General features: G+C 41.9%; 1 protein-coding gene and 1 long non-coding RNA gene across 3 annotated transcripts in view; one reads left to right on the forward strand and one right to left on the reverse strand.

Annotated features, from left to right (window-relative positions):
* The window catches only part of PDE7B (phosphodiesterase 7B), a 181,760-nt gene that overhangs the window by 82,462 nt on the left and 85,303 nt on the right, over window positions 1-13,995 (reverse strand). For both annotated transcript variants that reach the window (XM_079970681.1, XM_079970682.1), the window contains exon 2: window positions 8,033-8,093. In XM_079970681.1, the coding sequence (XP_079826807.1) occupies window positions 8,033-8,093 (61 nt within the window). The remainder of the gene's footprint in view (window positions 1-8,032; window positions 8,094-13,995) is intronic.
* Window positions 3,373-13,995, forward strand: part of LOC307213043 — a 33,807-nt gene continuing 23,184 nt past the window's right edge. The window contains exons 1-2 of the long non-coding RNA XR_013837362.1: window positions 3,373-3,567; window positions 5,135-5,224. This is a non-coding gene — a long non-coding RNA (uncharacterized lncRNA). The remainder of the gene's footprint in view (window positions 3,568-5,134; window positions 5,225-13,995) is intronic.

A 13,995-nucleotide genomic window follows, 5' to 3' on the forward strand; every position in this document is an offset into this window, starting at 1 on the left:
CGTAAGCCAATTGCTTCCTGTCAGAAAAATCCCTGTCCCAGTTTTGCCTTTGGGGAGACTCCAGGGAACACTCCTAACATTCTTTTGTTAATATTTATCTGCTTTTTAAAATTAGTGTTTATTAAATATTTCTTCATTATGGAACAAAGGTTAGCTATCTTAAAACAAGAAACAATTAAATACAATAACATGAACAATGAAAATACTAAAATCTATAGTAGCATAACTATTGGTAGAAAAATGAAACAAATCAGAAAACTTATATAACTCATAGAAAAAAGCTGTATCGTGTGACCTGTAAAAAGGTGTTAGCAGAAGCACTACAAGAAGATTGGTGGAAGGAGATTTTACCACCACCTTCTCTTTTGGCAGCTCCCCACTCTCAAAGCTTCTGAAGGCAGGTGGGCCTTTCTAAACAGGGATGGGCTGTGATGTGGGGGCATTGCCAAAAATCAGATGGAGACACCTTTAATGAATTGCAAAAAAGTCTTCTACTCATGGGCATTGTTAGGGGGTGGTATAGGAGGGCCAGGTGTTTTGTACCAAGCCCCAGAACTCCTACTCCCCCCCTTTAAAAACTATTTATTTTATTTACATTTAAATGTGAGACCCCAGCCATCAGCCATCTTCAATCCACCCACAAGAGGCATCTATATAAAAAAATTAACACATGCCAATTTTGTCATACTCATGTGTTGCAGCAACAACCCTGCTACTGCTACTCCCCTTCTGCTGGCACTTCTCTGGATCCAAGCCATGGAATATATACCCTCGCTTGTTAGTATAAGTGGCCATTTTTAGTTCCATCCCCAGGGATCTAAGAACAACTCTCTGAAGGACAGGATGCAATGTTTTAGTGGATACACGTACCCAGAAACGCTAGGCATCATGTTATGTGCAAATTCCACCACTTCACATGTTAAGACATGGGTAGGCAAACTAAGGCCCAGGGGCCGGATCCAGCCCAATCGCCTTCTAAATCCAGCCCACTGATGGTCCAGGAATCAGCGTGTTTTTACATGAGTAGAATGTGTGCTTTTATTTAAAATGCATCTCTGGGTTATTTGTGGGGCATAGGAATCATTCATTTCCCCCCCTTCAAAATATAGTCTGCCCCCCCCCAAGGTCTGAGGGACAGTGGACCGGCCCCCTGCTGAAAAAGTTTTCTGACCCCTGGTTTAAGATGTTAACTTTGAAAGGCTCAGCATGTGAGACAGCCAGGATGAACAGAATGAATGCTCAGCATACATTGAGCATAGAAGAGCAATGTGGGGTGCATGCATGTATGTGTTTAAATTCAGTTTGGCCACTAATTGTTGGTCTGAGAACAGGGGTGTTACAAATATATGTGTCCCTGCGATCATCTGTGAAATGCTGGGCAGGGGTGGGGGGTGGGTTATGGGAGAAGAATCTGCTTCACTGTGGAGCATAAGAAGACTCATGTCCTCCCCCATATAGTCATATTGTGGTCAGGTTATCCACGCAGGCACTGGAGACAGCCAGGCTAGATTATCTGACATAACACAGGACATCTGGCTTACTCAATACTTAACAACTGTAATTAATTGGCATCAATTCAGGAAATAACAACAGTCTTACAGTTTCGACACAGCATCTGTGGGGAAAAGCTTCTGCACAGCGTTCCCTCAGATCCCAATTCGTTTATCCAATACGTGTCTCCTTAAGTATTTCTAAAACAAAATGAATCTCTCTCGGATTATGCAAGGGCAGCATTGTCAGTTGCCACTAAGCAACGCTAAACAAGGGGCAGCCCTTTTTCTGTAGTAGTAGTCTAGTGAAATGCTCCCTTCCTGGCACTATCTGGACTTGCATGGTTCTGATGAGCAGAAAGAGCAGGAGGTGAAGGATGGGGAGCCCAAGCTGTAAGGGAGCATTAGAAGGAAGACCAAGCAACTGCAGCAGAGGATAGGGGTGAGGGAGGGATCTGGTGGGCCCAGAACAAAGGGGAGCTGTAGTAAGCTCAACAACTGGGACCAAGGCTGGCTTATCCATAATGCCATTGAAGCAATGCCTGCAAAGGGGCTCAGAGAGTCCTGAATTTAGCAAACTAACTTCCTCATGAGGCCAGCCTGGTGATGCCTCGCTGGGGGGCGGGGGGAGTCATTGAAGAAACAATGGTGCTGGTGACCAGTCATTAGCCCTTCATGGGAAGACCCTTGAAGCTGTGAAATGGGAGTTGCCAGGGTTGCATGGGGCATGATGTCACCAAAATTAAAAGTGCTTTTAGCAAGAGGCTTTTGAAGCAGAGATTACCAGGGTGACACGGGGCAATGGTATGCCCCGCGGAGGACCTTAAGGTCCACAAATGACAGCACTTTGGAGGTCCCAAGTCGCAAGGTGGTTAGATTGGTCTCAACTAGGTCCAGGGCCTATTCAGAATTGCAACTATGATTTAGAATTGAGCACAAGAAGGGCTGTGTGCTGAATTTTGTCTCCACACAGGGCACCACTGAAATTTGAGACTACGATTCGCCACTGTTATGGGAGAAGCGACAAGAGACACTCTTGAGGTATAACGATCTGCACCCTCTCCACTGAAAGGTTCAGGTTGCAAATATGTGTAAATAAACCATATTTCATAAAAGCACTTGTGCCTTAATTTTCCGAAGGAAACGAAAACCCTGGTTTAGGGCCAAGGCCCCTGGAATCTCATGTACCTCTTGGCACATTCATTCAGAATGTTAGTCATTGATGCATTGACTGCAAATAACAGGAATCCCTCTCTGCTTGCCCAGCTCAAAAATATTCTACTCCACCCCTGACACACACACACACACACACACACACACACACACACACAGCATTCTGTACTTACTGAGGATGCTCAGTCCTCATTGGGGTATTCTGAGCCTCCTCCTCACAGACACCCTTAGACTTCTCATTCTAAAGATTTCTGTCCTTCTGCAAACCTTGAGGTTCCCAAGCCTGCTGAAGATGTTCCATTTGTGTGTGTTGCCTTTTCGGTTGCATAAGGATTTACACTTGGATGAGTTTGCTAGTAGTAAAAAGACGAATGGTAGGTGATGAAAATAACAGGTATTTTTGCCAATTGACAACACACAAGAGCCATGTTTTTCGTTTCTTTAGTTCAGAGCAGAATTTTGAACACAAATGTGTTTTGACATATAAATCTGCCTGGCTTTCAACATTGGCAATTGGCCTTACATTCAATGGTGATGATTTATAACATTCTATTAATACGGTCAGAGCCATTCCGATTTTTCATCCTGAGTGAAGAGCCCTTTAGAAACTCTAGGGATTGTAAAATACCAAGGTTACTGTTTTATTTCTGGGTCTTACAAACAAGAGCGGATCTCAGTTCTACTTTACAAGTTGCTTACCAGACTAAGCTGCATTTCTTACAGATACCGTTATCTGTTTTCATCCAGAGAAACAGTCTGGAAGGGCAGGCTTCTTCAGGCATAAAGGAAGTAGCATGCAATGATTTGGTATGTCAACACAAACGGGAGGCGGAGAATATGAGCAGGAGCAGTTACTGAAGAGTCTGTGTTAGAGATGAGAGAAGAAACCAAAAGCTTGACAAAGGTGAGTGATGACAAGTAAACAAGCAAACACCATGCATGAGAAGAAGTGTGCATCTTCAGAGTGAAAGGGGGAAATAATTTGAGATCTGGAACAAGGAAGCTTATTTTACAAACTAGAGGACGGGATAACTAAAATCTGCAATGTGAAGTTAGCAGGAGGGAAGTAGGGAGCCCAGAAAGAGAGGAATCTCTGCCTAAAAGAAGAAGTCAGGCTAGCGGCTATGGCTGTGTGATAGAAGAGCAAGTTAGCAGAAGCAGAAGCAACAGCTTCAGAATTTGACAAACCTGTTGCTATGGCTACCTAGCCTACCAACCAACTTTCAGACAACCAGAACGTACTCAGAAATACAATTCATGCTGCGTACAAAGGGGACACTGCATATACGCACATTTACAGAAAAGTAGATGGGAAAAAAGAGCGTGATATAAGATTATTACTATTATTATTATTATTATTAATGAAAGGCAAAAGCTTTGTTGCTGTTTTCTAGATTATAAGAGGGATAAGGCTGTGGAGGATGAGAAGATTAAGATTAGCCAAGACATTTTGCTTTTCAAGGCCAAACAGCAAATGGCACTTCTAAGCCAAGATGTGCGGAACACTTTAATAGCTACAGCAATATGGGGACAGTGGAATACATTGCATAGGCAGGGTTATTTTTTTAAATTGACAAAAACTTAAACTTGGGTTACCATGTTACTCTGACAGTAACTTGTTTTAAGTCTATTTTAACACTGAATTTTAAACTGTTGTAACCCACCCTGTGACCTGCTGATGAAGGACAGGTAATAAATTAGTTGTTGTCATCATTATTATTTGTTATGGTTAAGAACAGGAATATTAGCTTTAAGAATAATATTGGGGGGGGGTACCCAATCACAGCTAAGTTAAAACCTTGGGTTCCATTTTGTTAGTTCCACACTTTCAAGCCTACCTACAGCAATCATGCAGTTCCTCCACCATCAGTTGCTCCCCCCCCAAAGCTCTACTGTTTATTAGTAGTTCACTTACATCCTACAACTTCAGCTCTAAATATGGCACTCAGAGCAGTTAACAAACATGTCAAATGTTGATATCATCAATGCCAGGAGAAAAACTATAAACATGAAACTACTAAAATAATCTCTTATAACTAAATCACACCAGAGCCCAGAAACAATGCCAGAAAAAAACACTCTCAAACCAAGCCATTTTGAGGTGCTGCTTAAATGAACCAAGTGAGGAGGAGTGCTGCATCTTCCAGGGCAATCAGATTTGTGACACCAACACTATCTCCAAGACCACCTCCATCAACTTCAGCAATGAGAGTTAAGCAGCGGGCTGAGTGGTCCACCAACAAAATTTCAATCCTGCTTTTGGAATCAAGAGGTACACTCAAAATTAGACAATTGCTGGATGTGGCACCAGGTCACGGAGGATCATCTCAATAGGTCATGGCCATACCACTTCTTCACGCACACACACACACACACCCCTACCTGGTTTTGTGAATGCTACACAAAAGGAATTTGGTGGTCATAACTGGAAAATATTAATCCCAACACATTGTCTTTCAACAACATATCAGGTTGGTGTGCTCATCCAGGATCAAATCCAAGACATCAGAGATCTTTCTATTTACCAAGCTGATATTGAAAAAGTAGCACCTGAAGATAAGGTAAGTCATGGTGCTTTTAGCTGGAGGGAGGACCAAGTTGCCTGACTTTCCTTCTCCCAGAAGTGACCTTTCATTCAAAGAAGTACAGTGGTACCTCGGGTTAAGTACTTAATTTGTTCCGGAGGTCTGTACTTAACCTGAAACTGTTCTTAACCTGAAGCACCACTTTAGCTAATGGGGCCTTCTGCTGCTGCCACGCCGCTGGAGCACGATTTCTGTTCTCACCCTGAAGCAAAGTTCTTAACCCGAGGTACTATTTCTGGGTTAGCAGAGTCTGTAACCTGAAGCGTATGTAACCTGAAACATATGTAACCCGAGGTACCACTGTATAGAAAAGTACAGAAGTATAGGAAGGTCTGGTTGGTCATGGTAGGAAGTGAGACTATGTGATTCTGATGAAGTGAAGCTAGAGCTAAAATGAGCATAGAATGGAAGAAAATTTGCTACTGGGATAGGTTAGTTGGCTTAAATTTTTAAGGGCTCTACTACAGCTACTGCATTCATTATAAGAACCTGTGTCCCACAGCATGAGCATAGCCATGCGAATATATTTTTTTAAAAAATAGTCAGTTAATTGCTTTTACAGTCGTACCTTGGTTTTCAAACAGCTTAGTTCTCGAATGTTTTGGCTCCCGAACACCGCAAACCCAGAAGTGACTGTTCTGGTTTGTGAACTATTTTTAGAAGCCGAACGTCTGACAGGGCTTCTGTGGCTTCTGATTGGCTGCAGGACCTTCCTGCAGCCAATCAGAAGCAGCGCTTTAGTTTCCGAACATTTTGGAAGTCAAATGGACTTCTGGAATGAATTCCATTCGACTTCCAAGGTATGACTGTAGTTGTAACCAGTTAACTAATGAGCATGGGGCCTCCTGCTGCTGCCGCGCCACCAGAACATGATTTCTGTTCTCATCCTGAAGCAAAGTTCTTAACCCGAGGTAATATTTCAGGGTTAGCTGAGTCTGTAACCTGAAGCGTCTGTGACCTGAAGCATATGTAACCCGAGGTACCACTGTACTGTCACCTACAGCTCCCAGCTAAAACCACTCCAGCGTATCATCAGTGATCTACAGCTTATTTACAATGAGACTTCTATCTCACAGGCATTGGGTAGACCCCAAGAGCACTTTATTGCTGCCCCAACTCCTCAAATGTCCCTCTGAGGGAAATAGAGTGGGTTTATTCTTTATTTATTTATTAAATTTCTACACCACCCTCCACGGTTTAAAAGGCCATGGACTGTTTAATTAGCCAGAGGTCTGGGAGAAGACAAATGTTTTTGCCTGGAGCCTAAAGATATGTGAGGAAGGTGCCAGGAAAGCCTCCCTAGGGAGAGCATTCCACAAGTGGGGAGTCGTTCCTCCTTTTCTCATGGAGGAGGCACACAAAGAAGGGCCTCAGATTATGATTGCAGGGTGTGGGTCAGATCGGTTTAGATTCAGCTGATCCATTGCCAACCTTACTCTATCCCCAAAATACTTCATTTCAGGGCCTTGTGCTGGCTATTGCTGGTGAAACTCATTACCAGCTTGTCAACAGCCCATATCTTAAGAGGTGCTGTAGGGACTTCTGTCACTGTGGTGGTGCTGCCCTCCCTCCCGACCGCTGCCAATACAGTTAGTGTAGGGCGGGGGTATGGACTTCTGCTGAATCATAACCTCTGCCAGCAGCATGAATCAAGTGCTAAGATTGTTCTGTCACACTGCCACCTCTCTGACATTGCATATAATATACAGTGGTACCTCGGGTTAAGTACTTAATTCGTTCCGGAGGTCTGTTCTTAACCTGAAACTGTTCTTAACCTGAAGCACCACTTTAGCTAATGGGGCCTCCTGCTGCCGCCACGCAGCTGGATCCTGATTTCTGTTCTTATCCTGAAGCAAAGTTCTTAACCTGAAGCACTATTTCTGGGTTAGCGGAGTCTGTAAGCTGAAGAGTATGTAACCCGAGGTACCACTATAGGTTCCTGGACTATTTGAAAAGTCTGAAAACATGGATAAAACAATTAAATACTGAAGTTTTCACACATGGTCTTTCCTCCTCACCAGTGCAAGCTGGTCCATTAGGGGGAATGAGGTACAAACCTCTTTCTGTCCTCAGCTAGGTTCCCCACTTGCCTGCCTTCTGACCTAGAACCAGTTCACTGGCTGTCAACTTCCTTCTCCTTAATTTCCGTTTTGCCCCTTGTAGAACTCAGCAGGGGCAAAACTAGAATTAGTTGGCTCTGATTGTCACTGGCTCTGGCTCCACCTTCTGTTGGCCTCTCATCCTACCAGTTCTATTAGGCACCAGCCCACACTGTCTCTCCTCATAGCAAATTAACAACAGTCCCAATTGACTTCTCACTTAAAATCAGCACACATCAGACTGTCAAAGTTAAGCTGCTTTGGATACGAAACAGTTTGTTGTTAAACAGAATTAAAACTGATAAAAGTAAGAACCTGTACTCTTTATGCTGCCTAGTTAAAATAATAAAAAAGCAAGTTGATGCAAAAATGAATAAATAGATGCAGTTCCAGCTATGCAGTGTCTTGTCACAATCTGCATTTAGATTTTGTAGCCAACAGTCAGAAATCACTCTGTCAACAACTTTCTTCAAGTGAACTGAGGGCTCATTATAATCAATTAGTGCTCATATGCATTCACTATTCATACCAGTTGCACCAAAGCCAACTATACATCCAGAAGAATTATGGCTACCAACCAACCTCATTAAAATGCAGACACTCTTTGAAAAGAAACACCTCATTAAAACAGTGCATATTTCTCCACATACCAAACTCCAGATTAAAGAGAATGGACTCCACTTACCTAGCATGCGAACACATTTGGCACTCTGCTCTGGGCTATCGAATGAGATTTTTCCACACCTCTGGGGAAAAGAAAGGAGAGGAAAACATATTCAACGCAAAACCCAATATTTAATCCATGTTAGATTTACAACTTTTACTGCTTTTGTTTTCCATATGCCTATTCCTTCATCCAAACATTAGAAATCAGTGTCATTTTAGAAGCCAAAGTTCTCTGTTAACCAGAGCCTTTTTATTAAGTGAGAAAATATGCCTTGCTCATCTCCTCCTCTTGCCTTGAGATCAGGCTAATAAGTAACTCTTGCACTTTGGGATGCGGGGTGGCGGTAAGCCTTAGGAAAGGAACCTGGGTTTCTCGTCTATTTATTTTGCGTTTCTTTTCAGTTTGGTTTGTCATCAGGGTTTTGCTTGAGTAAGAATTTAACCAGTCATTTCACTGAACTTATCATGGGAATTTATAGGACTTTAATTATCAGGACATTAACTGTACTGTATCTTGCAGTATGTGGAGATGCTGGAGCCTAAAGTGCAGGATGGTTGCTTTATTGTCATACAAGGTCAAGGTGGCAAGGCTTCTGGTATTTACACCTGGCCTGGTTAATCAACAGTCTTCCTACTGCCTGCCATTTATACATTCCTATTTCCCTTCTAATGTTGTATGTTCCCATTTCCCTTCTATTCCTGAAGAAGGATAATGGAAATTCATGATTTCAGTTGAGCACAGGTCCATTTCAGACACGTCACAATCATTGCATTTTCTTCAATTGAAAAATGTAATTGAAAAAATCACATATTTGGAAAAAGTCATATACATCATAGAGGTAAAAAATGTATTAAAAGGATGACAATAACAATTTTGATCAAAAGTGTATGGAACACCAGCCTACTGAAAAAACTAACCCATAAACTACAGTTGTTGAGGGAACAAAAAGAAACGGACAACTTCACAAAGATTTGGCTTAACTTTATTATGTATGCAAGTTTTCCAGATAATAATCAACACCCCCCTCCCCGCACAGCATATAGCTCTATATGGCTAGAGTGACCGCCCAGTAGAAAAAAGGCTTTGGGTTTCAAATCCTTTCCCTGCTCACACTCACATTTACACAAACACATACTGTTCTTCATTATCCAATAAAGAAAGCATTTAGTTCATTAATAATCATCCTTACACCAGACTCGCCGGAATCTCTAAATATTTATCACTAGATGACAGCCACTCAAATAATGCTGATGAATGTACTTGAGAAATATTGTATTATTTTCTATTTATAGATTTTTATGTCTTTATTTTCTTTCTTCTTTTTTGTCTTCCTTTTGTTGACACTTGATTCTTCATAGATATAATACTATGAGGTCTCACATTAAAATGTTTCTTATTTGTTTTTATATTCTATACATTGAGAGTTTATAAGTGTTCTACATTGTTAAACTGTTAGATTTTAAAAAGTGGATAAAAATTATAATTATAAAAATGATTTTTTAAAAATATTGGGGAGTTCCAAGATGGGCCTCCATATATTTTTTACTCAGCTGAATGGAAGAGTTCCAATTAAGTTTCATGAAAAATGGATTCATTCCTCAAATATGTTTTAGGAGCCATGGCTCTACACCGGTGAGCTCATTCAATATTTTCCAAGAATGCAATACATTTTACTCTGGTTTACCACAAGGAGGAAATGGACTATACAGTAGACCACTGTTTGGTCAAGAAAATCATTTTTTCCTTTCATGTTTCACAGTATTTAATAGGCTTCTTCATTCCTACTGATCCCCCACCCCCATTTAATAGAACAGAACTTTAAAAGATGCATGCTGTATTGAAGTTATTAGTGCCAGAGGAGAAAGATAGTTCTATATTTTACTGGAAAACTCTGTGTTTGGGGAGGTCTGTTCTTGAGCAAATACTTTGTTAATTCTCATTTGATTTTTCTTTTGCATTCACTATTATTTATAAGCAACAAACATTTTTTCCTACTCTCACAAAATATGCCTTTTGGATTCTTCATTGCGTGGACAGGCGGAGTCCCCAGATCCCGAGTGGTCCCCCCCCCCGTCATGTGGAATAATGACTCAAGACAACGTGCTATGGGATTAAATTGGCCACAACTTTATTAAATTTCAAATGTGGGTAGACCTTGGCTCAGGCATTGGGCATTCTCCCTCCCCAGTCCCCAGCTGGGGACCTAGGGAGCATCAGGGTTATCCAGTGTGTGTGTGGGGGGGATGGGCCGGCTCTGGAGAACCTATGTCCAAGCAGAAATAGCCGCCCCCGTTACGCCGCCGCCGCAGGGGAGAGCAATGACGACCTTTCGGCGTACGGTCAAAGCCTCCCTTCAGAAACCCCTTTAACGGGGAACCCTGGTATCGCCGCCGCAAAGAGGAAGATGGACTAAAGGATTCCGCCCAAGGCCTGATACCGCCAAAGTTGTGACGTTTTGCTACGGGAAAGGCGAAACCTGCCAATGCAGGGAAATTCCTTTCCAGCCCTTTAACAGCAACCTTAACGTAGCAGCGCCCACATACCTGTGAAGAAAAGTTAACCTGCAAAAGAAGACATTAACTGAGGGTGGGTAGGGTGGGAGAAGCTCTGGAGCCAAGTGAGGATTCCCAGGTAAGATTCTCCCTCTATTGTGTGGGCAGGTAATCCCTCCCCTACCTGGCCTGGTCTCCTTGGCGACGCTTCCCCCAGGTGGGATTGGACAACTGACTGAGGTAAGCGGAGACCTCCAGGTATCCCACCTGAGGGAAGGCAAAGCCAAGCCTATGCTGATGGAGCCGCTCCAGATCCAGGGGCTGCGCGTGTCCACGCAAAGGGCACCCCCCGTTTTAAGCGGGGAGCGGTCATTATGACACAAGAATAAGGTCTGTGTGAAGGACCTTATATTTTTGTATGTTGTGGGAGTAAGAGAACAGTGGCTCCTTCCAATCCTCCTTTGCTTCTCCTGTGCTATTCCTCTTTTTACCTCAAGGTGCATTCAGGACCCTGTGCAAACAGTGCTCTGAATGCATGAAGGGCAATGTAGAGGCAGCAATCTGTCCCTCCAGCCATCCATTAATTGTACAGGCTACAGCATCAATTTATATCGCATGTGGTGGCATGACAAATTTGGCTGCCTCCCAACAGCTATTAGAAGGGGTCCTCTAATTTGATCATTCCACTTGCCATGGCAAGCATCTCAGACCACACCTGGGTACTGACAAGCTAGAATGTGTGTAGAGGAGGGTGACCAAAGATCTGGAAACCAAGCCTCATAAAGAATGGTTGAGGGTACTGGGTATTGTTAGCCTGGAAAAGAGGATGGGAGATATGATAGTCATCTTCAAATATCTAAAAGGCTGTCACATAGAAGATGGACAAGCTTGTTTTCTCCTGCTTTGGAGGCTAGGGCCTGAACCAATGAATTCGAGTTACAAGAAAGGAGATGCCTACTAAATATCAGGAAGACCTTTGATACTAAGAGCTGTTTGACAGTGGAATGGACTTCCTAGGGATGTTGTGGACTCTCATCCCTTGGAGATTTTTAAGCAGAGCTTGGATGGCCATCTGCCATGGATGCTTTAGCTGAGATTTGTACATTGCAGGAGGTTGGACTAGATGACTCTCTGGGTCCCTTCCAAGTTTACAATTTTATGATTCTATGACATGCATTCTATGAGTCTGTGATTACACTGTGTTCTGGAAGGACACCAAGTCTCTCTGAAGTGCAATGTGGCATCCATGACAAGACCCCACACTTCATCTCTTGGAAATCTGTAGAATCTTGGCTGTCAGCAACATTTTAAGTCAAGTGATTGTGTTTTGTTCCACAGCTCATAACTTCCCTAGATTGCTGGCTAGTATCTATGAGACCACAACATAAACAGTAGCATTGGAGAAATCATGCTGAAGTGGATCACATTCCAATGCTGGTTATATAGGAATTGTTGGGAATCTGGACTAGACTTTATTTAATCTCCATTGAGATGGATGGTAAATTTAGGGTGTAGCAGGTCACACGCATAATAAATCCATGTGTAATTTAGTTTCTATACACAGGAACGATAGATGATAGCGGCAGGAAGGCATGACGGGTATTACATCAATGAAGTTGACAAATTCAGTACTAGCAGCAAAGACTAACTATTAGCACACTACAAAAATCCTTCTGAACTTGATGGAAACATTGAACCTCCTATCATGGGATCTGCCCAAACCAAATTCACACAATCTTCTCCTTGGTTTTTATTTCAATAACACTTACTTTTTTGGTTATTTGCCCAAGGCTAACAATTTAAAGTAACTGCACCAACTTTTATAAATAGTAAAAAAGTTTTTTTAAAAAATCGGCACACTAAATACAGTAGCATCTTATAATAAATCCAGATCTTCTGTACAAATACCACAATTCAAATATTTGTGGGATCCCTCTCCAGCATGTGACCAAATGGGTAATTTATGTTGAACAGAAGACCATTTGTAAAGGACTTGTTGCCTCTCCAGCCCAAGATGCTCCCTGCATGTGAAACTAACAATCAAATGTTACTTTATTCCCTTCAGTTTTGAAAATGGTAAGCCAGGCCATGGAACAAACTTAACTTCAATGCAGAGCAAAGATGAACCCCAGAACTTCAAAATGTAATATGTTCCTAACAGATCATCTGAAGCCACAAAATAGCAAGTGGCATTTTGGAGGGAGGGGGAAAAAAGGAAGCATGCATTTCGCTGCTGCTGATGACAAACATCTGAATGCATTTAGAAATAGCCTTAAATAGTGCCTACTTTGAGAAGCACACACTTCGTTTTCATGTGGCTCAGAATACTAATTCAGCAATATTCTTTGCAATTAAGAGGGGGAAGGGTGCCTTTAAAACTAGTTGGAAAATAGAAGGCATGTGACATCCTTCCTAAAAGCAAAGCTAACATTCTATTTATCTCAGTTACCATCGTTTAATGTTTTTAAATCCCAAAATACAAAAGTAAGTTGGGGAAAACATTTTTGCCAGCAAAAATTGCATGGGGAAAATTGATACCACCTAATGCAAACTTGTAAGAAGATTTCTTTAATATTCTAAAGCCTGGAGAGGAGGTTCAATTACCTGTCCCCCCAATACCCCACATGTTTAAATTATCTGAAGGAAAGAGGAATGCTTTTAATAAATTTAACAGATGAGAAAATGCATCTCTCACTGCATTAGCTGTAAAGTAACTGCTTGTCGATCCTGTATTATAAATGTAAAATTAAGGAGTGTTCCAAAAATCAGCTGAGTTAAATAAATTCTCAAAGGCTTAAAACAGCAGTTCTGGGATGATTTCATAATGTTTGAAAATACTGGGTCACTGAGAAAACATGCCATATCCTTCAGCCATGGCCAGCATATCTGAATGTGTGCGTAACAACACATTACACACATACACAGGAAACAAAAACTCAGTGGCTACTTTTCTTAACATTTCCCTTTTTTAAAAAAAAAGCACTGAAACTATGTGTGGGGCAAAGTAGTTTCAGGAGATGAGTGGGGCATTTGGAACAAAAAACAACAACAACCAGCAGGTGGGACAAGGGTTAAGCAGTTGCTGCAGTTTCTCTGCTCCAAATTGCCCCAACACTGTTTCCTCTAGTAAAAAACCATCACATTATTGTTTCATGCAGTGCCGCTGAGAAGTGGGAACAGAAGGCACAGATGCACCAGACCCACAGGCAGCAGGGGTTCTGAAGTCTAAGCTTTCCTTTAAAAAGAAAAAAGGTAAAACACTAGGCTTCCTGGAAGTGAAGATACAAAACAAAATGTGCAGGTGCCCTTTTTTGAAACGAGCCAGGCGGCCTGCTCCAACCTTACAGGATTTTTAGTCAATAACTGAAGTCAGAGTTACAGATATTCATTTCTTATATTTTTATTTAAAATATATAACCAAGTTGCCCAGATGTTTACTGTTGTCATTTTTAGTCACACTTGAGCTCTTTGCCTGATTTAGGATTTGCA

This window comes from Podarcis cretensis, assembly GCF_951804945.1.
Source record: "Podarcis cretensis genome assembly, chromosome: 3".
Lineage (NCBI taxonomy): Eukaryota > Metazoa > Chordata > Lepidosauria > Squamata > Lacertidae > Podarcis > Podarcis cretensis.